The 26,654-nt window shown below is 51.4% G+C and overlaps 1 protein-coding gene and 1 long non-coding RNA gene across 4 annotated transcripts in view; one reads left to right on the top strand and one right to left on the bottom strand.

The window, feature by feature from the left end:
• STK10 (serine/threonine kinase 10) overlaps nt 1-26,654 on the bottom strand; it is a 136,636-nt gene that overhangs the window by 15,591 nt on the left and 94,391 nt on the right. For 2 of the 3 annotated variants that reach the window (XM_021077114.2, XM_085002472.1), the window contains exons 8-13: nt 23,146-23,280; nt 19,986-20,540; nt 16,448-16,578; nt 11,909-12,032; nt 11,019-11,198; nt 1,319-1,411 (exon numbers count right to left, since the gene is read on the bottom strand). In XM_021077114.2, the coding sequence (XP_020932773.1) occupies nt 1,319-1,411; nt 11,019-11,198; nt 11,909-12,032; nt 16,448-16,578; nt 19,986-20,540; nt 23,146-23,280 (1,218 nt within the window). Of the gene's footprint in view, nt 1-1,318; nt 1,412-10,059; nt 10,417-11,018; nt 11,199-11,908; nt 12,033-16,447; nt 16,579-19,985; nt 20,541-23,145; nt 23,281-26,654 lie in introns of those variants that run through there. The other variant, XM_085002473.1, reaches the window with a different exon arrangement.
• LOC110257344 (uncharacterized) lies at nt 17,731-24,824 on the top strand. Its single transcript, XR_014831621.1, has 3 exons — nt 17,731-18,394; nt 24,321-24,411; nt 24,654-24,824. It is a non-coding gene; the product is annotated as an uncharacterized LOC110257344 (long non-coding RNA).

Raw genomic sequence — 26,654 nt, 5'->3', positions numbered from 1 at the left:
CTTTGAACCTCTGTGATGATTCATTTGCAAGATTAGTCCTAGAAGCAGAAAATCCAGGCCAAAGGGAGCGCACATGTTTGAGGCTCTCAATGCAGTAGCCATGGCGGCCTCTTAAAAGGCCAGTCTGCTCTCCCTCCCCACCCTCCCCAGCCCTGCATTCTTCTCCTAATCATAGTGTCACGGGGCAGGTTGTAGGAAAGTACGATTGTGTCCTAGAGTCAGACTCAGTTTGAGGCCTTGGGTCCCACTGTTAACTGTGCAGTATGACCTCTCTTGAGCCTTCGTTTCCTCTTCTGTGAAGGGGAAAATGGACAGCATCTATCCTGATAAGCCACGAATGCTAAACCAGATACTATAGAAAACATTTGTAATTGTGGACTCTAATTTGCTTTCCATTTGGGAGCAGAGGAAGTGGGACAAGATAAGAGCATGAAATGAAAAGAAGGCTGGTGAGGCTGGGACAGTGGGGCTGAGACTGCTGGGAGAGGCTGTGAGAAACCAGACCTAAAGGGCCTTGAAAGCATGCGAGAGGGCTGATTTGATCTTATGGATAAAGTGGAAGCCACTGAAGGTTTTAGAGGCACAGGACTGTTGGGGGAGGGAGCCATGATCACATGTGGAAATCACATTGATCACACCAACTGGTGTGAGAGAAAGAACTGCAAGAACTAGAGGGAAACTGGCTGGGAGGCTACTGCAACAGTCCAAGCAAAAGATAACAATGGCCAGGGGTTCACAGAGTTGTTGACAAGTTGATGGATCCGAAGTTTGGAGATTTAAAAAACAAAAACAAAAAAACAAACTTCAGGAGGTGACAAAAGATTGGAGGGAAAAGAGGTGTCAAGAGTAACATGGCTTCTGGGTCGACAACATGATGGAGGACCATTTCCGCCCCGCCACCGCCCAGCACACAAGAACCGACCAGATCGGGGAGATCTGGGCTTGATATCTTTGCGACTTCGAAAAATGCCAATTTGGCAGAGATGTGCTGGGTTGGTCAAGGAGATGTGATGTGCAAACAACCATAAAACAGTGCAAGAGGCACTAAAAGAGGCCGACGTAAAGGTCCACCATGTCTCCCAGAGATGGGAGCGCCCACTTCCAGCTGGAGCAAGGGCAATCAAGGAAGGCTGAATGGAGGAGGTGGTAACAGGGGTGAAAACCAGGATGGTCTGGATTTAGGTGTAGCACCCCAAGAAATAGGTATTCCAGGGACAGGACAAGGGCAGAGACAGGAATGAGTTCTAGGCGCCATTCAGGTTCTCAAAGCTAGGACTCGCCAACCCCTCTCCTTCCCAACTGAGGGACAAGGACTCACCAAAAGCTGCTTTTTCTGCGCATGCTCCTCCATCTTCTGCTTCATGTTCTCCTTCCGCTGCTGCCTGGGCAGCTTCTCCACCTCGTTCTTCACCTGCACCAGAGACAGCAGAGAATGGCTGGGTCAGGATACCTCTTCATGCTTCCTAAAAAAATAAGCCTTCATTCCCAGAACTTTTGGGCCAGGGAGACTGAAGATGGGGCTCAGCTTTCCAGGCCTTAGCCCTCACCCTGCTCTCCACCCCCCATGCCCCTGGCAGATGGCACCTACTGGCCGCCTGTCTGCTGCCAGCTCCAGTTTCCAGACCCCCCAGAGCAGACAGGTGCCGTTCTTGCTGTTTAATATCCATACCCTTCAGATGACAGCACCTCCATTTCCTTCGGGGTAGTGTTTCTCAACCTCTTTTGAAATTGCTTCCTCAGAAGCCCTTTGAGATTTTTTTTTCCTATGTACTCTCCCCCATGAAATATTAATCCTACAGAGATACTGTCCATTAAACCATTACAATATCTAAGATGTCAACTCCTTGGGGTGATTAGCACCCCAGTTGAAAATGCGTGAGTTTGATGGCCCCCACTCAGAACCTGAGGTTCAGATGTGGCCGATGCCCCCAACCCCATCTGACTTTAGGCTGGGCATATGATCCAGGCTGACAGCATATTCCATGCCCTGGCATCAAGGATCAATTCAAGAGATGAGCATGTGGTCCTCGCTGGGCTAGTAAGGGCTTCAGGACGTTTGCTGGACCTACTGGAGCAAGTTACTCTCTGTCCTTCGGGGTTGCTAGGCTGGGAGGCTGTCGGCCATGGTAGGCCAACCTGGAGGGGTCTGCCTGAGACAGAATCAAGGTAGGGAAGCAATGTTAAGAGCTGAGGAAGGATTCCCGGTGACAATTGTGCCCTCCTGGTCAGAGGCAGATGTCTTTGAGACTCCAAAAGATGCCAGGTAGGCAGATGGTAAATTAATAGTGTTCTCAAGCCAGCTAGTACTGAGTTTCTGTCTTTTATAACAGAAGAAGAGATTCATGACACTTCTCTGCAAGGAACCTGGAGTTTCTCAGACCATTCTCTCTGGGCAACCCAAACCTTTTCAGGTACCTGATACCCTAAAACATGCACTCAAGGACAGGGCTATTTAGGAGCAGCTAGAGAGGGAAAAAATACTGACTAGTATCCATCAGGATAAGGGTTTTGTTGTTTTTTCTTTTGCGGCCTTTTTATTTTTGTCTTTTTAGGGCCACACCCAAGGCATATGGAGGTTCCCATGCTAGGGGTCTAATCGGAGCTACATCTGATGGCCTACACCCCAGCCATGCCAGATTCTTAACCCACTGATCGAGGCCAGGGATCGAACCCACGTCCTCATGGATCCTAGTTGGGTTCGTTTCCGCTGCACCACGACGGGAACTCCAGGATAAGTGTTTGATCCCTGGCCTCACTCAGTCGGTTAAGGATCCGGTGTTGCCATAAGCTGCAATGTAGGTCACGGACACAGCTCAGATCCTGCCTGGCTGTTGCGTAGGCTGGCAGCTGTAGCTCCAATTCAACCCCTAGCCTGGGAACTTCCATATGCCGTGGGTGCAGCTCTAAAAAAAATAATAATAATAAATGGGCAAAAGGTTAAGTACCTCACCAAAAATGATAGATAGCAAATAAGCACACGAAAAGATACTCAGCATCCTCTGTCAATAATGAAATGCAAATAAAAAGCTACAATGAGATACCACTTCCTATCAGAATGGCTAAAATAGGAAAAATAAAATTGACGATATCAAGTGTTGGTGAGGATATGAAGCAACTGGAACTCTCACACATCGTCATGGAGATGTAAAATAATACTTTTGGGGAAAAGTTTGGCAGCCTCTCCTAAAGTTAAACATACACTTATCATCTGACCCCAAACCCCCTCCCCAGCTATTGATCATCTCTTATTCCAGTCTTAGGTGTTTTCTTTTTCTTTCTTTTTTTTTTTTTTTTCTCTTTTTGCCATTTCTTGGGCCACTCCCGTGGCATATGGAGGTTCCCAGGCTAGGGGTCTAATCGGAGCTGTAGCCACCAGCCTACACCAGAACCACAGCAATGCAGGATCCGAGCCATGTCTGCAACCTACACCACAGCTCACGGCAACGCCGGATCCTTAACCCACTGAGAAAGGCCAGGGATCGAACCCACAACCTCATGGTTCCTAGTCGGATTTGTTAACCACTGCGCCACGACGGGAACTCCATTAGGTGTTTTCTTTCATGGTTTTAGGTTTGTAATCTGAATCCTCCCCTTTGTTTTGTTTTTTGTTTTTTGTTTTTTGCTTTAATGGTCTTAGATTAGGGTTCCTTAACATTGGCACTGTTGACTTTTGGGGCTGATGATTCTTTGTGACAGGGGCTGTGCTTTTTATAGGATGTTAACAGCATCTCTGGCCCCTATCCAGCACCCTCTCCCCAGTTGTGACAGAGAAAAAAAAAATGTTTCTAGACATTGCCAAATGTCCCCTGGGGAGCAAAAGAGTCTCTGCTTGAGAATCACTGTCTGGAAAGAAGTTCTCATAAAATATCTCAAAAATCTCACGTGTACCACTTAAGCCTCCACATCAAAGGGCTGCCTGGGATATATGGTACATAACCACATTTCAGCATCTGTCTGGTGTTTGTCAAAACGCCACTGACAGCCCCATTCAAGGTGTCACATAGTTGAAAAGACTCACTAGCTAAGCTTGATGATGTCGTTTTCTGGGACATAAGAAGAGAAGCATCAGTTTCGAAAAGGGTCTGGAGGTTTCCAATGAAGGGACTGAACACCAAGGTGTTACACCACAGACAATGGAGGGATGAGGCAAAAGAACATTAAAAGTAGTATCCCATGGGTCTACTCAGCAAAGGGGCATCCAGACCTACTCATCAGTAACCCCTGAGGACAGAGCTGTACCAGTGCCACCCTGGCTGAGGTCTATACCGAGAGGCTCTCTGCTACATGTCGGAAAGCTGCTTTCTGGTCCAGCTGCACATCTTTGGAACAGTCCCTGGACTTGTTTCCCATTTTCCCATCAGGGGAAAAAAAAAAAAAAAATCTGGCTTTTAACTAAACTTTATAGGCTCCTTCCAGGAATATAATTTTGTGGCGTTATAGAGATCCAAACTGTTTAAGAAAGAGTTAAATTATGTCCAATGAGTTTTGCCTAAGAAGGCAGGGAAACAAGGAGTTCTGGAAAGAGTTCCTTCAAGACTGGTTGAGTTTTGGAGTTCCTGCTGTGGCACAACGGGATCAGCACTGTCTTGGGAGCGCTGGGATGCAGGTTTGATCCCTGGCCCAGCACAGTGGGTTAAGGATCTGGTGTTGCCGCAGCTGCAGCATAGGTCACAACTGCAGCTCAGATCTGATCCCTGGCCCAGGAACTCCATATGCCATGGGGCAGCCAAAAAAGGGGGGAAAAAAAAGATTGTGTTGGTTGAGTTTGTTTTCAGATTCAGGTGATCTCAGAAGTAAGTTACTGTCCAAAAAAAAAATTTTTTTTTTTCCTTTTTGGCTATGCCTGTAGCATAAGGAAGTTCCCAGGTCAGGGATCAAACATGAGCTACAACAGCGACAGTACTGGATCCTTAACCCACTGCACCACCAGGGAACTCCAGAAGCTACAACTGTCAACTGAGTTTCTGGTGGATTTTAAATGTCCTGTGTGTGTAGGAACTGAGGAACAGAGCACCAATTCCATCCTCATAGAATACATTTATTATAACATTGTGTTTCTGTGTGTAGATATAGTACTAGATTTAGTTAATTACTTGAAACAACAGTGAAGAATAAATAGGTCCCCTTACTAGGAATGATTCTCCCTCGATGCATACCTCCTAAGTGCAAGGGGTCATTAGCATGATAAATACTTCATACCAATTGCTTTCACCATGAAAATGGCCCCATGAGGCATCTCAAGTTTTACCCTGTTATTTCTGTATGTTTTCCATGCCTGAGTTCAAATCATGACCGACTTTCTCGCTTCAGTGGATTGTAAGGAAATGAACACAGTGAAGCCTTTTTGCTTTGAAATGGTGAAAGAGTCCACGTGGATCTGTGTGCGGTCTTCCTCTCCAGCATCCAGGTGTGGATTTCTTGGATGCAGCAGCGGGCTGGCTAATGCAGCCTTGGGTAGCTCACAGCCCGATCACCTGGGGGCCCTACTCATTCCCAGTCTTGTCCTCCCCGCTGCTGGTGCCTCCTAACCACCAACCCAAGGGTGATGACAGGCAGTCTCTACCCAAGCCTCCCATTCCTACCTAGGCTTCATGTAGCATCCTAGGACCTCACAGAGGTGACCTTTGTGACCAGAAAAGGTCTCAGGATTGTGGCATAAGCAGTGACAAGACATGGAATCACAGGACACCCAGAGGTACCGCAAAGCAAAGCCCACCAGCAGGAATCCCTAGACCTAACTCTGGAAACGGACGATGGCGCTAATGGTAGGAATAACTGAAAGGGCCCCCACGCAGGAAGTGCTCACTGCCAGGTGCTCTGCCTGCATTCTGTCATTTAGTCTTTTTCTAGAAGAGCTTCGTGAATGAATGACCCTGTCATTACCTGCTCTCAGAGAGAAGGAGACAGAGGCTCAGTGACTTTAAGCAGCCTGCCCGAGTTCAGACTCAGGATTCAAACTCGGGTCTCTCTGACTCCAGGCTCCACACAACCACCCCACCCTGATGCCACCCCAGGAGATCTCGCTTCTCTCTTTGAGTTGAAGAGACTGTCTTCCTCCTCTAATCCCCCTAATAAACATGTAGCCTGTCCTCAAACATCTTATAACCACGCAACTCCTTCCGTATTGGCAGCTTCTTACAAGCAGGGCAAGTCTGAAGACAAGGGCCGGGTGTGATCTGCTCCTCACTGCCAGCACAGGGGTGCAAAGAGAAGGAGCTCTAAAAACATATACCAACTAATTATGTAACAAAACCCCAGCGGTCAGCTGTGGGAACCAGAAGTAAACAAAAGCCTACCCTTTGCCTGGCTTCACTGTGAATCAGACTAAAGACAGAAGCTCTCTGTCTCATCAGCAGGCCAGAGTCCTGGCAGCAAGAGTGCCTCATGGGAGGAGAGTAACGGAGTCATGATCTTACCAAATGGCCAAAACTGCAAGAGGTCACGCGTTTTCTTTTTTGGCCACACCCCTGGCATATGTAAGTTCCAGAGCCAGGGATGGAATCCGAGCCATACCTGAGACCTACACCACAGCTCCAACAATGCCATATCCTTACCCCACTGCGCAGGACCAGGGATCAAACCCGTATCTTGGCAGTGACCCGAGCTGCCGCAGAGACAACGCCAGATCCTTAAACCACTGCATCGGAGCGGGAACTTTGATTTTAAAGACTTCATTTAAAAAAAAACAGAACCTGAGCAGGAGCCCAAGTACCAGATCCCAGGCACGGCCTCAGAATTCACCAAGAGGAGCTCCCATTGTGGCTCAGCAGGTTAAGAACCCAACATTGTGTCCATGAGGATGTGGGTTCAATCCCTGGCCTTGCTCCATAGGTTAAGGATCCAGTGTTGTGGCAAGCTGTGGCATAGGTCACAGATGCGGCTGGGATCCAGTGTTGCCGTGGCTGTGGCTGTGGCCAGCAGCTGAGGCTATGATTCAACCCCTAGCCTGGGCACTTCCGCATGTTGCAGGTGCAGCTATAATGGAAAAAAAAAAAAAAAAAAGGAGTTCCCGTCGTGGCGCAGTGGTTAACGAATCCGACTAGGAACCATGAGGTTGCGGGTTCGGTCCCTGCCCTTGCTCAGTGGGTTAACGATCCGGCATTGCCATGAGCTGTGGTGTAGGTTGCAGACGCGGCTCGAATCCCACGTTGCTGTGGCTCTGGCGTAGGCTGGTGGCTACAGCTCCGATTCGACCCCTGGCCTGAGAACCTCCATATGCCGCGGGAGCGGCCCAAGACATAGCAAAAAGACAAAAAAAAAAAAAGAATTCACCAAGAGGCTTGATAATCCTCTCAGAATTCTGCCCCGACGAGATCATTCGGCTTTGTTAAAAGTCAGTGCCAGCAAAGGGCGAGGACCTCTGGGCGGTCCCCTCGCACCTCCCCTGTCCCAGCCGCCTTCTCTGTAGCCTCTTCCTTTTTCCACTCTTGCAGTCCTCTCCCAACTCCCTCCCCTCCCGCACATACAAAGGGTGTGGGTATATGACGGGGTGAGGAGCCAAGAGGAAACCGGAATCTACTGGGTACCTATTCTGGGGCAGACTCTTCCCATTTACTGCGCTGTGTGAGGATTGCACGCTTAACAGCAAACTCCTGCCTGTGACCCCTCTCCCTCCGTGACTTGGGCCCTTTCTACCTGTCGGATTCCACCTTGCATTCATCACCCTCTCGTTTGCTAAGCTCCTACCAGCCTGGTCATTTTCAGCTCTTCGCCCACTCCAAGCTCTTTCTCACACCTCGGGGCCTTTGCATATGCTGTTCCACCCTCCTGGAAGCATCCTTCTGACCTCAGCCTAATGTCACATGCCGAGAGGCCTTCCCAGCCCCTCTAAGGCTGATCTCTTCATAGCTTCTCTGGTTAACCAGCCTATGTGCTCTCACAGCATGTGTGATATGGGCAAGTGCTTTATTTATTTGATAACGTACTTTTTTCTAGTTTCCCTGGCGATTAACAGCTCCTTGAGCCCAGGGACCTTGCATATTTTGTTCACTACAACATCCCTGGCACCTCACAAAGTGCCACGTTTGTAGACAGTCAATACAACAAGAGCTGAATAACTCTCATTTTGATAGAAGGCAGCCAGGACTCAGGAAAATACAGGCAGACCTCAAAATTATTCTGGGTTTGATTCCAGACCACCCTAATAGGGCTAGTATCACAATAAAGCAAGTCACGTGAATTTTTCGGTTTCCAGGTGTATAGAAAAAGCTATGTTTAGAAGTTCCCGCTGTGACACAGTGGGTTAGGGATCCAGCATTATCTTTGCACTGGCGCAGGTTTGATCCCTGGCATTGTGGGTTAAAAAATCTGGCATTGCTGCAGCTGCGACATAGGTTAGAGCTGTGGCTCGGATTCAGTCCCTGACTTGGGAACTCCCACATGCCGCAGGTGCAGCCAACAACACACACACACACACACACACACACACACACACACACACACACACACACACGCACACATTTAAAAAAAGAAAAAGCGGAGTTCCCGTCGTGGCGCAGTGGTTAACGAATCCGACTAGGAACCATGAGGTTGCGGGTTCGGTCCCTGCCCTTGCTCAGTGGGTTAAGGATCCGGCGTTGCTGTGAGCTGTGGTGTAGGTTGCAGACACGGCTCGGATCCCGCGTTGCTGTGGCTCTGGCGTAGGCCGGTGGCTACAGCTCCAATTCAACCCCTAGCCTGGGAACCTCCATATGCCGCGGGAGCGGCCCAAGAAATAGCAACAACAACAACAACAAAAAGACAAAAAAAAGAAAAAAGAAAAAGCTGGAGTTCCCGTCGTGACTTGGTGGTTAATGAATCCGAGTAGGAACCATGAGGTTGCAGGTTTGATCCCCGACCTCACTCGGTGGGTTAAGGATCCGGCATTGCCGTGAGCTGTGGTGTGGGTCGCAGATGCGGCTCGGATGCCGCGTTGCTGTGGCTGTGGTGTAGGCCGGTGGCTACAGCTCCGATTCGACCCCTGGCCTGGGAACCTCCATATGCCGTGGGTATGGACCTAAAAGAAAAAAAAAAAGAGAGAGAGAAGAAGATGCATCTCCAATTCACCCCCCGGCCCGGGAACTTCCATATGCCTTGAGTGTGGCCGAAAAAGGGGAAGAAAAGAGCTAACATCAAAGATCACTGATTCCAGCTCACCATAATAAATATAACCTAATAATAAGATTTGAAATAATTCAAGCATTCCTCAAATGTGACAAAGAGACAAGAAGTGAGCAAACACTGTTGGGAAAATGGTGCAGAAAGACTTGCTCGATGTAAGGCTGCCACACAAACCTTTGATTTGTGAGGAAAAAAAAAAATAAAAGACAAAACAAAACTCCTAGTATCTGGGAAGCACAATAAAGTGAGTGCAATAAAACAAGGTCTGCCTGTAGCTTTTTCCAAAGCCCAGCAGTTCTCTTTGGGCCACAGAGCCAAGACTTGCCACCAAGCCTGCCTCCCAGGCACTTGGTCTGAGGACACGCTTAGTATCAGCCTCTCCCCACCACCCTCCACCACTGGCACCCTCCACCACTGGCACATCTCTCAAGAGGAGGTTCAGGACCAGGGGAAGTCGAGAGGCACTTGGCTCAGTCACAAAAGAGAATGCCAAACACCCTCGGTAATCAAGAGAAATACAGTTTTTAAAAGCTCAAAATTCATGCCAAAAAAATATGAACAAAATATCAAACAGAGACAGGACGGAGTCCTATCCTTACAGGACTCAAGCTCATCACTTCACATTCACCTGGCCCTGTCTGATCCTGCCTTTATTTTATTTTTTATTTTATTTTTTGTCTTTTTAGGGCTGCGTCAGCGGCATACGGAGGTTCCCAGGCTAGGGGTCCAATCGGAGCTGTAGCCGCCAGCCTACACCACAGCCACAGCAACATGGAATCCAAGCCACGTCTGCGACCTACACCACAGCTCAGGGCAACGCCAGATCCTTAGCCCACTGAGCAAGGCCAGGGATCGAACCCTCATCCTCAAGGATCCTACTCAGGTTCGGTAACTGCTCGGGCAGGAAGGGCAACTCCAATCCTGCCTTTATTTTAAAGAGCTGATATTCTGCTCATCATGAATATTTTACACTAATTTTTATTTTAAAACATTGCATCAGAATGTAATTTATCTTGATTAGGGAGGTTTTTTGGTACCTCCTTAAATTTTGTGCTCTGCGTAAGTTGTCACACCCTGGCCCTGGCCCAGCTCCTCCAACCAGTGGCCCTGGATCCCACAGGCAGCCCACTTGGGGTCCCTCGGATACACCAAATATCGTGTGCATCACAGTAAAGTCGGGGAGCTGGGCTCTGAGGGCCCCCTGCGCAGTTGACCACCCTTAGAAGCCGCTCAGCTGCTGCTCTCATCTGGAGGCTGGGAACTGGATTGGGTCTGGACTGGTACGCCTGCCTTGTCCCCCTCCTTCCTCCTGAGAGTCTAGGACAGAAAGCATGTCCCGCTCACCCAGGGTCTGGCCCCACAGAGGGAGCTGTGGGCTGCCCCGATGCCCGTCCCTGGGGGCAGGCTGAGAAATATGCCTCCCTTCCCCTCTCTCAGGACCGTCTACCTCTCAGCCCCTCCCACTTCCCCTTCCAGATGGGCGGGGAAAGAGGGAGAAGAGGCACCCGGGTCCAAACTAGGGGGCTGCTGCTCTGGGAGAAGGCAGGACATGTGGGTGCCCACCCAGCACCCACTCCCCCTTCCAGTGACAGCATCTCAAGTCGCCCTGATCTGCCACCCTTTCCTTCGCCCCTGCGCTCTCCCAGGTAGGGCTGCGGGGAGAGGGTACAGGAAACTGTCTAAGCCTGCCTGGGAGCAAACACAGAGGAAAGCAGAGCCCACGGGATAGAGAAGGGGCTCGTAATGGCACAGCTGGAGGATATGGACCCAGACATACCTGGGTGTGAGCTTTTCAGGTAGATCAGCTCCCCCAAATCCCTTTGTGGTTGAGGTGAGGTTGAGTTGGGGTTTTGATCCCTTGCAGCTGAGAGGGTCCTTATCCTCCCAGATCCCCTTGCCTCCACCCAACACAGATTCACCTCCTTCTTCATCAGCTTGAGCTGCTCCTGGAACTTGGCGTAGTCCCGCTCCTGCTCCAGGCGGATCCGCTTAGCCTCCTCCCGCCGGCGCACAGCGTGGTCTTGCTCCATCTTCTCCACTTGCTGCTTTTGCTGGCGCTCCAGGTTCTCCAGCTCTGTGTCAAAGAATTTCTTCTTAGCCTGGAAAGAGCAGAAAGGGAAATTCAGGAAAGTCCCCTCATGCCAGGGAGGGAGATGGGGAAAGCCCAGTGTCTGTGCTCAGAATAGGGTTTGAATCCTGAGCTCTCCACTTCTTTGCTGTGTGGCCGGGGACAAGTTACCTAACCTCTCTGAGTCTGTTTCCACACGTGCAAAAGAAGACCAGACAGACCATCTGCCTCACAGAAAGAGTAGATGCATGGTGCTCAATAAAGTTTATGGGAGTTCCCGTCATGGTGCAGGGGAAACGAATCTGACTAGCAACCATGAGGTTGTGGGTTCAATCACTGGCCTCGCTCAATGGGTTAAGGATCCAGCGGTGCCGTGACCCGTGGCGGGATCTGGCATTGCTTTGGTCTGGCATAGGCCGATGGCTACAGCTCTGATTCAGCCCCTAGCCCGGGAACTTCCATATGCTGAGGGTGCGGCCCTACAAAGATAAAAAGACCAAAAAAAATTAATTAAAAAAAATTAAAAAATAAAGGTTATGTCTTCTGCAGAGATCCCCCGGTGTGACTCACCGGAGCCTCATGAGCTTCATGCTGTGTTTACAAGAACAGGAGAACAGGAAGCCAGAAAAGTTGGGCAGTTGTCGTGAATGACTCTCCACACCCAATCACCTCCACTCTGAGATTCCACTTAAAACATGGAGGCCAGAAGCTCTGGAGAGACCCATCTTTTCTCACACTCACATTGATTTCTTGTTCAAAACGTTTATGCATCTGCTCCAGCTGTAGCTCATGCTTGTTGCTCAGCTGGGTCTGGTTCCGATGTTCTTCTTTTTGGAGCAGCCGAAGTTCTCGGAGTTCCTGACGCCTGAAGGGTGAAAAGACATGGATATTTCAGTAAGAAAGTAGCCTCGGAGTTCCCATCGTGGCTCAGTGGTTAACGAACCAGACTAGTATCCATGAAGACGCAGGTTCAATCCCTGGCCTCAATCAATGGGTTAAGGATCCGGTGTTGCCGTGAGCCATAGTGTAGGCCACAGACGCAGCTTGGATCTGGCATTGCTATAGCTGTGGTGTAGACTGACAGCTGCAGCTCTGATTCAACCCCTAGCCTGGGAACCTCCACATGCCATGGGTGCAGCCCTAAAAAGAAAAAAGACAAAAAAAAAAAAAAAAAAAATACAAAGTGGCCTCAGTGATGACACAGTCATAGCTAGGGACACTGAAGGCTGGATGTGGAGAGGCATGACAAGTCTGGGGGAGAGGCATGACTAGAACTTAAGAGCTCAGACGTTACTTGACATGTATTGACAGACAAAATATTAATAATCTTAGGAGTTTCCATCGTGGCTCAGTGGAAATGATTCTGACTAGTATCCATGAGGATGCAGGTTCGATCCCTAGCCTTGCTCAGTGGGTTAAGGATCCAACGTTGCTGTGAGCTGTGGTGTGGGTCACAGAGGCGACTCGGATCTGGCGTTGCTGTGTCTGTGATGTAGGCCAGCAGCTGTAGCTCTGATTCCACCCCTAGACTGGGAACTTCCAGATGGCATTGATGTGCACCCCCCAAAAAAAACCCACTAATAATCTTAATATATAAAGAGTGCTTAAAAGTCAGTAAGAAAAACAGCAATGTCCTAATTTTTAAAAGTGGCACAGAACATGAACAGACATGAAACAAAAGACAAAAAGAAATCTTAAAATTACCAATATGGGTACGAAATGCACCTAAAAAGAAATATTTTCATTAAATAGGCAAGAATATAAGGGAAATTGATACTTTCATGTATTGCTGATATGTACAAATTGACACATTTCTGGAGGACAATTTGTCAATAAGTTCATGCCTTTTGACACAGTACTTCCACTTCTGGATATTGATTCTAAAGAAATATTCATAGATGCACAACAAAATTGCATAAGGATATTCATAATAATGCTCTTTCTAATACTACAAAATTGGAAACAAATGTCCATCAATACAGGTCTAACTAAATAAAATACATCCATCTGATGTAATTTTATACAACCATTAAAAAAATCAAGTTCTAGAAGATATTGAATTACATGGGAAAAAAAATCTATGAAAAAATGCAGTGATTCTTTTTTTGTCTTGGCCATACCCACAGCACAAAGAGTCTCTTTCCGGGGCCAGGGATCGAACCTGCACCTGAGCTTCAGCAATGCCAGATCCTTACCCTGTGCAGTAATTCTTTATGAACAGAGAGGGACTGATGTCTAAGTGGAAAAAGCAAGATGTTGAAGAGTGGATCTATTACGCTCCCTACCATCTGAGGGAAAAACACAAAGGACCACGTACGTGTGTGCGCGTGCGTCCCTGTGTTTACTTTCCTATTGAAACTCTGAGTGTTTCTGGAAGGACTGCACTGTAAAATATTAACCTACGGAGGCAGCCGGATGGTTGGCAGAAAAGGGAGGGAGAGTCTCACTGTTTACCTTCTTTTTGTTAGTCTTGAACCATGAGATTGTTTTACCAATTCGAAATGTAAATACAATGAAAACTGAACTAAACCACATAGGGTACCTTAATTTTGTACCGTACGTATTGCCACTGTGTGTATGTGTGTACTCAGAGGAAAAATACTGACGGGGTAGACCCCAAAGTGGTGTGCTTCTTTCTGGGCAAGCCTGTTAAAAACTGACATGGGGGGGGGGGGGGTTCCCGCTGAGACGCAGCGGAAGTGAATCCAACTAGTATCCATGAGGCTGCAGGTTCGATCCCTGGCCTCGCTCAGTGGGTTAAGGCTCCAGCGTTGCTGTGAGCTGTGGTGTAGGCCAGCAGCAACAGCTCTGATTCCACCCCTAGCCTGGGAACCTCCATGTGCTGTGGGGGCGGCCCTAAAAAGCAAAAAAAAAAAAAAAAAAAAAAAAGCCTTGTCCTTTGCAAGCAGCTCTTCTCCACCTCAGGCAAGTCTCCCCTCTGGAACCTGGGCAGCACACAGCTCCTCGGCTTAGGAGGCGGTGGGGGCCAGAGCCAGAGGCATCGCTTCTAGATGGGGTGTGGTGGGTCTGGAATTGAACTGCCCAGAGGGGAGATGATGGAAAGAAAACCCAGCCCTTGGGGTCTGAGGCTTGAGGAGTACAGGTCACCTCCCATTAAAATAGAGGTGGGGTCACACGCCAAGAGCAACCACACCCACCCCTGCCCTAGCCCTGCACACACAAATGAGGACACCAGTGTGTGTGTGTGTCTGTGTGCATGTGTGTGTGTGCGTGCACGTGCCGTGCCCACAGCAACACCACCAGTGAAGAGTCTGCCTCTCACCCCTCTGGCTCCTAGACAGCAGAGGTGCCCCCCAGGCACCCGAAACAGCTTCTGCTTGGCTTTGGAATGTCTATGTTTTTTAAAGCTATGAATGTGTTTGTTCTAGAAATGTCCTCCAAACCAACCATGAATTTAGCCTGCAAAGGCCTGGCCCCAAGGGAGCTCCGTGGCTCCAGGGCCTCCCTCCCTAACTGCCAAGGCCCCAGCCCCAGCCCTGGCAGCCCCGGGAAGCTTCCCGGTCCAGTGGAAGCCTGGTAGAACTTTCACACAGACAGACCTTCTCACCCGGATGGCAAGTAACTAACCTGCCAAGAAACACTGTTTCCTCACTGAGAAAACGGCAGAAACACGCCCCGGAGCAGGGCCGCAAGGAAGGTTCCCAGCAAACAGCTTGGCCGCACGCCCTCCCTCCCCGCCGCACCAGTCCCTCCCAGTTTCACAGTCTGGCCTCCAGGATGCATGCCGAATCCCAACAGCTCTTCCCTCTGTCTGGCCACCATCCTGGACAGGGTCTCCCTGAATCCCTGCATCGGTCTCACTGCCACCCCCACCTCCACAGCATCGTCTCACAGAGCAGCAGAGCCACCTCTCAAAGGGACATTAGAGCTGGTCAGTCTCCAGCTGTTTCACTCCATCTGTTCCTGGGACAAAAGCCACACTCTGACACCCCCTCCCGCAGGATGGCATGGGCTGGACCCTGCACGCCTGTCCTTTCCCTCCTACCCACACTCCACACTCCAGCCTGTGCTCTCGGGTCCCTAAACAAGCCACGTGGCCACTCCTCGGGCCTTGGCCCTGCAGTTCCTCCTGTGCTCCCCCAGTTCTGCTCACAGCCAGCTCCTCTCAACCTTCCAGCTCTGCTCAGGGCACTGCCCATGCAGCAGTGTCCCCTCCCCCAAGCCAGGGGCTCACTCTCCTGTCACCCACTACTCCCTCCACAGCATCTACCACAGTTGGGACTTATCCTGGGTGCTGTCTGCTGGCCTGTTGGGTGTAAGTTCTACAAAGGCCACAGCCTCAACTCTCCAGGTCACCACCATGTGCCCCCATCTGGTAAGAGGGTAGATACATGGGTGGATGGACAGATGGTGGCTAGAGGGGTGGGTGGAGGGATGGGTGAGTTGGTGGAGAGATGGATGGAAGGGTGCGTGTGTGGAGGGAGGGGTGGGTTGGATAAATGGATAAACGGGTGGGTAAGGAGATGGAGGGGGTGAGTGGATGGAGGGGTGGGGTAAGTGAACGGATGGACTGGACAGAAGGGTGGGAGTGTGGATGGGTGGGTGCATCAGTAAATGGAGGGGTGAGTATGTGGATGGGTGGGTGAGTAGGTGAGGGGGTGGATGGGTGGGGGGGTGGATGGATGGGTGGATGGGTGGGTGGGTAGGTGGAGGGGTGGATGGATGGGTGGGTGGATGGATGGGTGGGGGGTGGATGGATGGGTGGGTGGATGGATGGGTGGGTGAGTAGGTGGGGGTAGATGAGTGGGTGGGTGGATGGATGGGGGCGTGTGTAGAGGGATGAGTGGATGGAGGGATGGGTTGAAGGAATGGGTGGGTGAGTAGGTGGAGGGGTGGATGGATGGGTGGGGGGTGGATGGATGGGTGGGGGTGGATGGATGGGTGGGGGGTGGATGGATGGATAGGGGGTGGATGGGTGGGTGGGTGAGTAGGTGGGGGGTAGATGAGTGGGTGGGTGGATGGATGGGGGCGTGTGTAGAGGGATGAGTGGATGGAGGGGTGGGTTGAAGGAATGGGTGGGTGGGTGGGTGAGTAGGTGGAGGTGTGGATGGGTGGGTGGGTGGATCAGTAAATGGAGGGATGGGCGGGTGAGTAGGTGGATGGGAGTGCAGTGGGGAATGCAGCTCTCAAGCAAAGCCAGCTTCCTTTGTCTCCTTAATCCTGCCTGTCCCCCCTAGACCGACCGCTCTCTCACCAGAAAGCCCACCCCTCTCAGCATCCCACCCTGTGACCACCATCAGCGGCCCTCCCCAGGCTTGCCTGAGAAATCGCATCTCCTCGTCCTTCTTCTCATCTTCGCTGATGATCTTGGAGGTGGTGATGCTCACCTCCACGCCGTCCACCACAAACTTGCGTGTCCTCTTGAGGGTTTTATTGTGCAGCTTTGAGTCCTGGCCGGGGAAAAAATCATTAGGCAAAGCTCAGCAGTTCAGCTAAGGATCCACACGGGGCGGGCAACCCACAGCCCTCCTGGCCCCACAGCCTCAGCCCCGTCCTGGGGGGAGATGGCAGTCCCCTGCCCCCTGCCTGCCTCAGGCTTCTCAAGCTGGGGGCCTGACTATCTGAGGTCACGCCCTTTCCTCTCCCTGATCGTGGCCTTCAGACAGCCCATCCTCTGCCAGCTGGCTGCCAGCGCTCACACACCCAGGATGAGGCGTCAGAAAGGGCAAGCTGCGTTCTCATCCCCCCTTGACAAGTCCCTTGTCCTGTCTAAGCCTCAGCCGTGACAGCCTGTCGGAGGAGGAGACAGAACTTGCCGCCCAAGGTGGTTCCAAAGATGCAAAGAGTGAGGTGGGGGAGGGGGTGGATACAACAGCAAGGGTTCAAACTTTTTTTTTTTTTTTTTTTGGCTTTTTTTAGACCGTACTTAGAGCATGTAGAGGTTCCCAGGCTAGGGGTCGAATTGGAGCTGTAGCCGCCAGCCTACGCCAGAACCACAGCAATGCTGGATCCGAGCCACATCTGCAACCTACGCCACAGCTCACGGCAACGCCGATCCTTAACCCACTGAGTGAGGCCAGGGATGGAACCCGCAACCTCATGGTTCCTAGTCGGATTTGTTTAGCCATGACGGGAACTCCCAAACTTGGTATTTATTTCTGACAGTCATTATTGCAGACCACAATCTCTCATCCACAAGGCCAAAAGGCAGAGAGCCCAGAAAGCCCAAGTTCATTAGGGCTTTGACAGCCAAAACTGATCTGACCTGAACTGCACAGGAGACCACACCATCTGGAGCCACCAGATTTATGCATAATCTTCTTTTCCTGTGAACAACCATGCCCTTCACACATGATGCTTACCCAGCCCTGCCAGGACGCCTCAGGGTAGTGAAATACCCTTTGAGGAGTTCCCGTCGTGGCACAGCAGAAACAAATCCGACTAGGAACCATGAGGTTGAGGGTTCAATCCCTGGCCTCGCTCAGTGGGTTAAGGATCTAGCGTTGCCATGAGCTGTGGTGTAGGTCGCAGACGCGGCTCAGATCTGGCGTGGATATGGCTGTGGTGTAGGCTGGCGGCTACAGCTCCGATTAGACCCCTAGCCTGGGAACCTCCATATACTGCAGGTGCGGCTCTAAAAAGACAAAAAAAAAAAGAGATACCCTTTGAAAGCTCTCCATCCTGACTTGGACGAGGCCCATGGGTCTGCCCTGGAGTCATCACGGTTTCTCCCGCTCCCTTGGCCTCTTCACTGGCTCCTGGGTTCTTTCCTGGTGGAGCCCCCCCCGACCTTTCCAACACGGCTCCCGGGAGCAGAGGGAGAGCCCGGGTGGCTCCCCACAGGAGGTCTCTGCCCTCAGAGTCCGCTCAGACCCCCATGCCCGCTCTATCAAGCCCAGCAGAGTCCTTGGCCCTGGCGTCTGGGTTCCCCGCCCCTGCAGGCTCCACCTCTCCCCAGGCAGCCCGGCCAGGAGCTCTGGACACTACTGGCCCGGAACAGTCACCCTGCTTCTCATCTCCCAACAGCATCCGGTTCATATGCCCGAAGACTCAGTTCAGGATGAGGCAGACCAGCAATGAGATACGCAGGGGAGAAAGGCTGGGGCGCAGCCCTCGCTCTAGAACTGCTTAAGGTCACGGGGCTTCGGCTCTGAGGCATGAGGCTCCCCGTCAAGCCACGCGTCCTGATGCAGGATTCTCATCAGAACAGCCGTGATCTCTGACTCACTGCCAGTCAGCAAAGGAATGTTCCCAGCCCCCTGGAGGGTAGGTGGGGGCCCTGGTCTGGGTGGGTCAGCCTATTTTATTTATTTTAATTTTATTTTAATTTTACTTTTATTTTTCTGCTTTTTAGGGGCACACCCACAGCATATGGAAGTTCTCAGGCTAGGGGCTGAATCAGAACTGCAGCGGCCGGCCTACACCACAGCCACAGCAATGCCAGATCCTTAACCCACTAAACAGGGCCAGGGATCAAACCCACATCCTCATGGATACTAATCGGGTTTGTTATCACTGAGGCACAATAGGAATTCCCCAGCCTTTTTTTTTTTTTTAATGCCTTTTTTTCTTCACCTTTAGTGTCTTTTTTTTTTAAGAAAAATCATTATTTTTTATTGTTCTAACTTTATTTATTGATTCATTTATTCCTTTTTAGGACCACACCTTCGGCATATGGAGGTTCCAGGCTAGAGGTCAAAGCAGAGCTGCAGCTGTCAGCCTACACCGCAGCCACAGCAACGCTGGATCCTTAACTGAGCAAAGCCAGGGATGGAACCCTCATCCTCAAGGATACCAGTTAGGGTCTTAACCCACTAAGCCACAATGGGAACTCCACCCTCAGTGTCTTTTCAAGAAGAAAAGGGACTGAACCCCTGTCCCAAGAAAGACGATGGGCCCCCGATGCTTCGTATGACAATAAAAGCTGTTGTTGTCCCTTCCTGTGCTGGTGACCTGTTAGAACTGCACTTTCTGTTCCCGAAGCGATCACACCTGCCAGCTGCTTCTCCTTTTGCTCCCTTTCATCTCACCAATAGTTTTGAGTCTCTACTGTGTGGTTTCTACCAAGTACGTGACAGAAGGGAAAAAAAAAACAAAAGGAGGCAGAACCGTCCCTAAATTCAGCTTTGGTTGAGGAGGAGGCCCTCAGTGTGGCCAGTCAGGTGACGGAGGGGGGGTTCAGGAAGATCTCATGATTTGTGGCAGTGGGTGGGGGAACAGGCCCGCCCTTCCTGAGAGGAGGAGGTCACAGCTCCCACGAGAAGGCAGAAGGGCACATGGGACTCAGAGCGTGGCGTCTGGGGTCCAAACAGCTCGCCACCTCCCACCTGTGCCCCGTGTGCTGCTCTGTACACTGCAATGAGACAGGACCCGCCTTGGTTGCTGTTTTTAAGCACTCTGCAGTGAACGCCTCGTGCTGAGCTCTCAGGCACAGTGGCTGCTGTCCCTCATAATGTCGCCCCCTCTGGAAAGGCCACCAGCCAGGAAAGAGCCTTCAGCCCACGCCCTTTAATGGAATCAGCCAGCAGCAGAGCCACAGGGCTGACCCCAAGTCAGAGAACTCTCACTTAGAATCCTCTCCCCTCACTGTTACCAGGGCCTCGAACCAAACCCAATTTAAATGGAAACCCAGAGAACCCCAACCACTCACCTGACATGACTAAACCCCAGACTCAACTCAGATATTTAGGGGATTAAGCTACAAACAGAACTAAGACGTCTTTAGAGAAAGAACGACCTCATGAACCACTTAAAAAAATGGCAGGCAGCCACCTGGGGCCTTCAAAAGCCAACACTGGGCCACAGAACATTCTGCAGGACTCCCGCTCCAAGCCTCTGGCGCAAGAGGCGGTGTTACCTTGATGGACAGAGAGCCCGTCTCTCTGTTCAGGGACAGATCAGCAGAGAGGGAGGCGCCGCTGTAGTCCATGCTCTCGGAGGTGGAGAGGCTGCCACAGTCTGAGTCCCTCTTCGAAGGGCCAGGAGCTGCTTGGGCAGGAAGCTCCAGGCTGCCGTTGGCCAGCTTCTCGCCACCCAAAGTCTCCAGGGCACTGCTGTTGGGACGGCTCTGGCTTGCCTTCTGGGACCTGCTGGCTGCTGGACTGAGGTCCCCACCCTGGTCAGTGGCTGGCTTCTCCTCAGATACCTGAATTCTGGCATCCATGGACACCGGGCGGGCCTTCCGGAGGGGCACGGGCACTGCCAGGCCATTCTCATTTCCAGGCACCACCTCTGGGGGGCTGGTGATTTGGAGGGATTTGTCCCCAGAGGCAGAGGGCTGGCTGGGCCCATTCACACTGTCCTGAGGCTGGCTGGGTGGCAGCGCAGTGAGAGAGGATTCTTTGAGAGGCTTGTCGGCATTGAGGCTCAGCTGACTCACCTCAGAGGAGTTGCGAGTGTGATTCCCCAGAGGCTAGGAAAAAAAAAAAAGGATGGTTAAGCTTGTGCTACTGTATGTCCAAGGCAAGAGTCAGAGATGCAGTGAGGCTGGAAAGTAGGACACCCACAGGGGGAAATGGGCCAGGGCCAGGGAGGTATCATAGGTCTCCCTTTCTAGTAAGCCGCAGTCCTCCCCACTCCCTATTGCCTACCCGATGATAAAATTACTACTCGCTTTGAGTAACAGGTATCCCTCTGAGGAGTGGAGACAACAGTGGCCAGCTAGACATAGACAGCTCATGCTCTGTTAAAAGGGGGCAATGGATACTCTGCCCCAGCCCATTGTGACAATGTGAGAAAATGGGTCCCCTGCAGACGGACCCTTCAATGTTTCAACACAAGCTGGAATCTGGATTTTTACACTTCTCCTGATTCTTAGATGGTAGCTAATTCAAATTTTTTTTAAAAATCACATAAAGGCCACATCAAACCTATCCAGGAGCTAGATGCAGCATATCAGCCACTAGGTTTTTATGTTTTGGTTTTGGTTTTTAGAGCTTTTCAGGGGTAGGAGGTTCTGAAAGTGTCACTATTGTGAAACAGAACACCAGTGTCTGTGGATGAAACATAAGCGTCCAGCTTAAGGAATAAAAGAGCACCCACGTAGCCACCTTCCAGGTCAGGAGTGGAACAGTGTCCCAGCCCAGAGACCCCCACCTGTATCCGTCCTCCCCTTGACACAATCATCGTCCTGACTTTGCTCTCTAAGAGTTATAGGTTGTTTGTCTGCTTTTAAGCTTGATATGAACAGAATCACCCTGTAAGCTCACATCATTCTTTTTGTGCTTTTTTTCTTTTATTTTTGGCTGCATTCATGGCATGCAGAAGTTCCCAGGCCAGGGATGTAACCTGCCCCAGAGCAGACAATACCAGGTCCTTAACCCACTGAGCCACCAGGGAACTCCCTCTCTTGTGCTTTTTTTAACTTTGGATATCGAAGCTCTCAGAGGCAACACTAGTCCACCTTCTAGGAGTTCCCGTTGTGGCACAGTGGTTAACGGATCTGACCAGGAACCATGAGGTTGCGGGTTTGATCCCTGGCCTTGCTCAGTGGGTTAAGGATCTGGCGTTGCTGTGAGCTGTGGTGTAGGCTGGCAGCTGTAGCTCCCATTAAACCCCTAGCCTGGGAACCTCCATATGCCACAGGCGCTAGCCTAAAAGGCAAAAAAAAAAAAAAAAAAAAAAAAAAAAAGAATTCGGACTTAATCCCGTTATTATGCACACATCCATGCCTAGCCCTTGTCTGAAACCTGCATGGCCCCCACTGTCCTCACGACAAAGCTCACCCTCAAGCCTGTGGAGAAAGCAGGCAGGACGCGGCCACATTCTGCCTCCTCCTGGAGCCAGGCCCTCCACCACTGCGGTTCACCCACTCCTGGGCCCCACCTGACCCTGCCACCTATCAGCTCAGCTTCTTTACCACTCGGGCCTCCGTGTTCCCATCTGTAAAATGGGGCCTGGTTCTCCTCCATCTGATTTGTGGGATGCCCAGCACTCAGCAGAGGCTCAGAAAGGCTGTGGCTGCTGTGCGGATTCCTTGTCCTCCTCGCCCTGGTGAGGGCTCCTGCCAGCTCAGCCCTCTTCCGGGAATGAATTAAACTCGAGGAAGTGCTGTACTGCCCTCCCCATAGACGAGTCCAGCCCCCGCCTCACCAGGTGCAGGGCACCGTGTACACAGCAACCTCCCCTCCCGGAGAGGGGCTCTCCCCCCATGGCTAGAGCAGGGATCCAAAAGCGGCAGCTTAGGTCAGAATCCAGCCAACAGACATGTTTTGTTTGGCCCCAACGTTTTGTAAAAATTTAAATTGGCTTTAATTGAAATTTACATTCACCCAAGCGCTGAAGCTGCAGATGGGTTAGGAACGCGCCAAGTCACGGGTCCCCTGGGCACTCAGGGCAGCCAGACGGGGTGTGAGGCAGCCGGAGCCCCTCAGCCCATGGCCTCTGATCACATGCCTTTATCTGCACAGACCCCTCAGTGTGCTCAAAACATCCTCATTTTGTGGGAGTTCCCTTCGTGGCTCAGCAGAAACAAATCCAACTGTGTCCATGAGGATGTGGGTTCGATCCCTGGCCTCGCTAAATGGGTCGGGGATCTGGCGTTGCCATGAGCTGTGGTGTATGTCGTAGCTGTGGTTCGGGTCCTGTGTTGCTGTGGCTGTGATGCAGGCTGGCAGCTGTAGCTCCGATCTGACCCCTAGCCTGGGAACTTCCAGATGCTGTAGGTGCAGCCCTAAAAAGCAAAAAACAAAAGAAAACCAAAAAAATCCTCATTTTGTATGCAAGCCACAAGGCGGAAAGCCTGGGAAGCAAGAATGAGTCAATGATCAACTCGGAAAAACTGCAAGATCTCATGTGAAAAATCTCATTCCTGCTTTTCCCTGAAAACTTACAGACTCTGACCAACAGGCCCTGCGGCCTCATCCCGGCCCACATGCTGTCTTACGTAACCTGTGGCGTGGGAGCCAGTGACCTCTGAGCTGGGGAGAGACAGAAGGGAATTCTCCCGAAGCCTCCCAGGCCCCCTCCCACCCCCCACCCCCAGGCCTGCAGGGCTCCCGTCCCTCCCCAGGCCTTACAGAGGCGGCCTCCACCGCGTCCTCCTCTTCTGCCTCATCCCGGCCGTCTTCAATCTCCTCCATCACTTCGGCCTTTGCCTCGGCCACCAGCTCCCGCAGAGCCTTGTTACTGGTGACGCTGCTGACGAAAGGATGCTGTCGGGGGGCAAGACAGCTGGGTTAGAACAGCTGGGGGGGGGGGGCAGCCGAGGCCGAGACAGGAGAGCCCCCAGGCAGAGAAGGCCAGCAGCATCCTCGCGTGAAACTGGCCAATAGGGTCAGGCAGAGCCCGAGGCAGCTCAGAAGGTCCTGTGTGTGGCGGGAAGAGGGCGAATCTTCCCTGGGTGACACCAGGCATGTCCCTTTCCTTCTCTGAGCTGCAGGTAATGAAGGGGAGACGATAAGGCCAAACCCGGAGGGATGAACGCGCCATGTCACGGGTCCCCTGGGCACTCAGGGCAGCCAGGGGAGGTCCTTAGCCCAAAGCAGGTGTGGAAGCAGTGTCTCAGGAGGTTTGTTTGTGTGTTTGTTAATGTACATTGTGGGGGGGGCAGTCTTTTTTTAAATTGTATTGAAGTATAGTTGGTTTATAACGTTGTATTAATTTCTGCTGTAATTTACATTTTTAAGGGTTTTAATATATGGTTTAAAATATATGCCATATAGCTATACACGCACACACGTATAGACACACACATGGTAAAGTTCACAAATCATCAAGCTCAGGGACTATTTTCTATATATTCGCACCTGGTGTCACCTCCCCACCAGCTCAAGACACAGAATATTTCCATCACCTCGGGAAGGTCCCCGTACCCCTTTGCGGTCAAGCCCCCTCTCCTCCGCCACACAGTGGAAGAGACTAGTTCGGCCTGCTCTTTACTGTCCTCGGGACAGTTTCGCAGCGTGCGCAGTCTCTGCAGTTCGCTTTCCTCACTCAACGTGAGTTGAGTGGAGACCGTGAGAGTCCCCCACCTTCTCGCATATGTCTGTAAATCGCTCCGTTGTGATTCCTGGGCCATATTCTGCTGCATGACGATGTCACAGTTTGTTGACTCTCCCTGCTGCTGAGAGCCATCTGTGTCGTCACCCCTCTTTGGCAACTATTCACAAAGCTGCTATGAACACGCTTGTCTCGAGGTGGACGTGTGTGTTTGCAAAATCTTGAGGCCAAGTTGTGTGTGTTTTATTCCCAGGCGTTTACAGAAATGTCACATCTTTTTTAAAAAGTGAGGGCTTTTTCACGGACCCTGGAAAACATCAAAGCTTTGAAGGCCTCAGCAGATGGTAAGTCAGCTTGAATATCTCTCTGCTGCACGTCTGTCACTAAGCATCTTCACCCGAGCACGAGGGTGTGGACAGGGCTGTGGGATTCCTCAATTCCCCACGCTCACTCAGGGCCACTTAGAAAGGCACGTGGCGGGGGCGGCAGGGGGTCATTAAATTGGAGCTTATTGATTGGAAATTTACAGGAAGGCACTGATGGGTCCATGATGAATCATTCTTCTCTGCTTGTTCATTCAAAACAGTTCATTTGTGGAAGGCTAGAGACCAATAACCTATTCAACTTGGGCAGCTTTCTTTGCACACCGGCGAGTAATACGCTTCACTCCTTACGAAGAGCCCTGTCACTCGGACTGTCCCAAGCCAGCCCGACTTTCTCTGGGAAGTCCAAACCAATAAAGGTGTGAAGAAAGGCATTTCTTTCTCGCTCACATCTTCATTCATTGGCTGATTCACGACTCAGCCACCTGTTGAGACCAGCAACGTGCCAGGTGCGGAATAAGGCCAAACAGGCAGACAGGCAAGGTCCCTGGCCTCAGGGGACCGCAGCGGAGTGGGAAGACAATGGGCATGTAACCAAATGACAAGATTAGCTTTCAGGCTGGGGAAAGGGATAGCATAAGGCTGGAGCAACATGGGCCTGGGTTAGGGGGTGAGGGGTCCGCTTAGGTCTTTGGTCAGAGGAGCCTCCTTGAGATGGAAGATTCAGGCTGAGACCTGGGGGACGTGAAGGGGCCAGCCAGGGAAAGATCCAGGCACAGAGAACTCCAGGCAAAGGGAGCAGGAAGTACAAAGGCTACGGCAGAGCAGTGAGATAAACAGTTATCCTTTAAGGGTCTTGCTCTGGCTGCCATGTGGTTCCAAAAAGCCTCCCCTCCACCCTACCCCTGCTTTTTAGGGCCACATCCACAGCATATGGAAGTTCCCAGGCTAGGAGCTGAATCGGAGCTGCAGCTGTCAGCCTACACCACAGCCGCACGGGATCCGAGCCGAGTCTGCGACCTACACCACAGCTCATGGCAACGCTGGATCCTTAACCCACTGAGCAAGACCAGGGATCAAACCTGCAACCTCATGGACACTAGTTGGGTTTGTTTCTGCTAAGCCAGGATGGGACTCCCAAAAAGTCTTGGATAGACATTAATATAGGATGTACTAATTGCAAGAGGCAAAAGAGCATAGCAGTGTGATTGCTGGCTTTAGACTCGAGAGCTAGGCTGCCCGGGGTAAAATCCCACTTCCATCACCAACTTGGGCAAGCCACTCAACCTCTCTGAGCCTCAGTTTGCTCATCTACATGCTGGGAATAACCGTATGGCTGCTCTAGGCATAACAGTAAGAGCTCAAAATATGGCAGCTGTCATCTGCATCACCTGTACCATCACCGCCCTCCTCAGCCTCAGCCTCAGCCTCAGCCTCAGCCTCAGCCACTCCCGCTCCCTCCAGCATCCCCACAGAGTGCAACTTTTTAGAAGTGAGGGTGAGAATCAGACCCCAAAGTTTCCCACGCTTCACACTGCACAACCTCACACATGTGAACTTGAGCAAGAAGCCACGGGGACACTTCACGGCAGTTGCTGAAGCAGATGCAACAGAAACAAATAATGCAGACCCAGGCTTCTGGAAATACCGGGTTTTCATCAGTGCATATCACATACTGGCCAAATTAGTGCCTCTTCAGCTTGGCCAGGAGCCTTGCTTTCTTTAAGAGGAACATCTGCTCCGTGGCCTCCCTTGAGCACCCCGGGGTCTTCAGGAAGCCGAGGGAGCGGTGGGGAAGAACGCCTCTGGCCAAGAGGAAGGTGAACAGGGCAGTTCCCCTGGATGCCAAACTCCTGGAATCCCCAGGCAAGTGGGGCTGGCAGCAGGCAGGCCATCCTCTGTCTGATTATGCCCAGGACACTGTTTTGTAAATCGTGCTGGGACACAAAGCACAGACCACCCCTCCCACGGCATCAGTTCTGTGACCTCTGGGGATGTGTTTAGAAAAGATGTTTCCCTAACCGCCAAGCTGCCAAGGCCCGTTAGAGACAAATTCCTGCACAGGAGGGTGCGGGACACTCCCAAGCGGCCGGTGCACAGTGCGCCTGCAGGTCTGGGCACACGGGTCGCTGGAAAGATGCTCAGGCAGCCCCATGGAAGGCCCAGATTAGAGGGAAACTCAGCCATCTGCTCGTTAAGGAAGGGGAACCACTGTTCTGTGCTATCTCTGCAGAGAGCTCCAACATTCAATAGAGCCATGCAAC

The sequence above is a fragment of the Sus scrofa genome, chromosome 16 (assembly GCF_054392235.1).
Source record: "Sus scrofa isolate SSC_HxYL_T2T_F1_AM1 chromosome 16, Sscrofa_HxYL_maternal_Yorkshire_Landrace_v2.0, whole genome shotgun sequence".
Classification (NCBI taxonomy): domain Eukaryota; kingdom Metazoa; phylum Chordata; class Mammalia; order Artiodactyla; family Suidae; genus Sus; species Sus scrofa.
The sequence above is the reverse complement of the archived record's forward strand: the minus strand, read 5'-3'. Positions and strand labels throughout refer to the sequence as shown.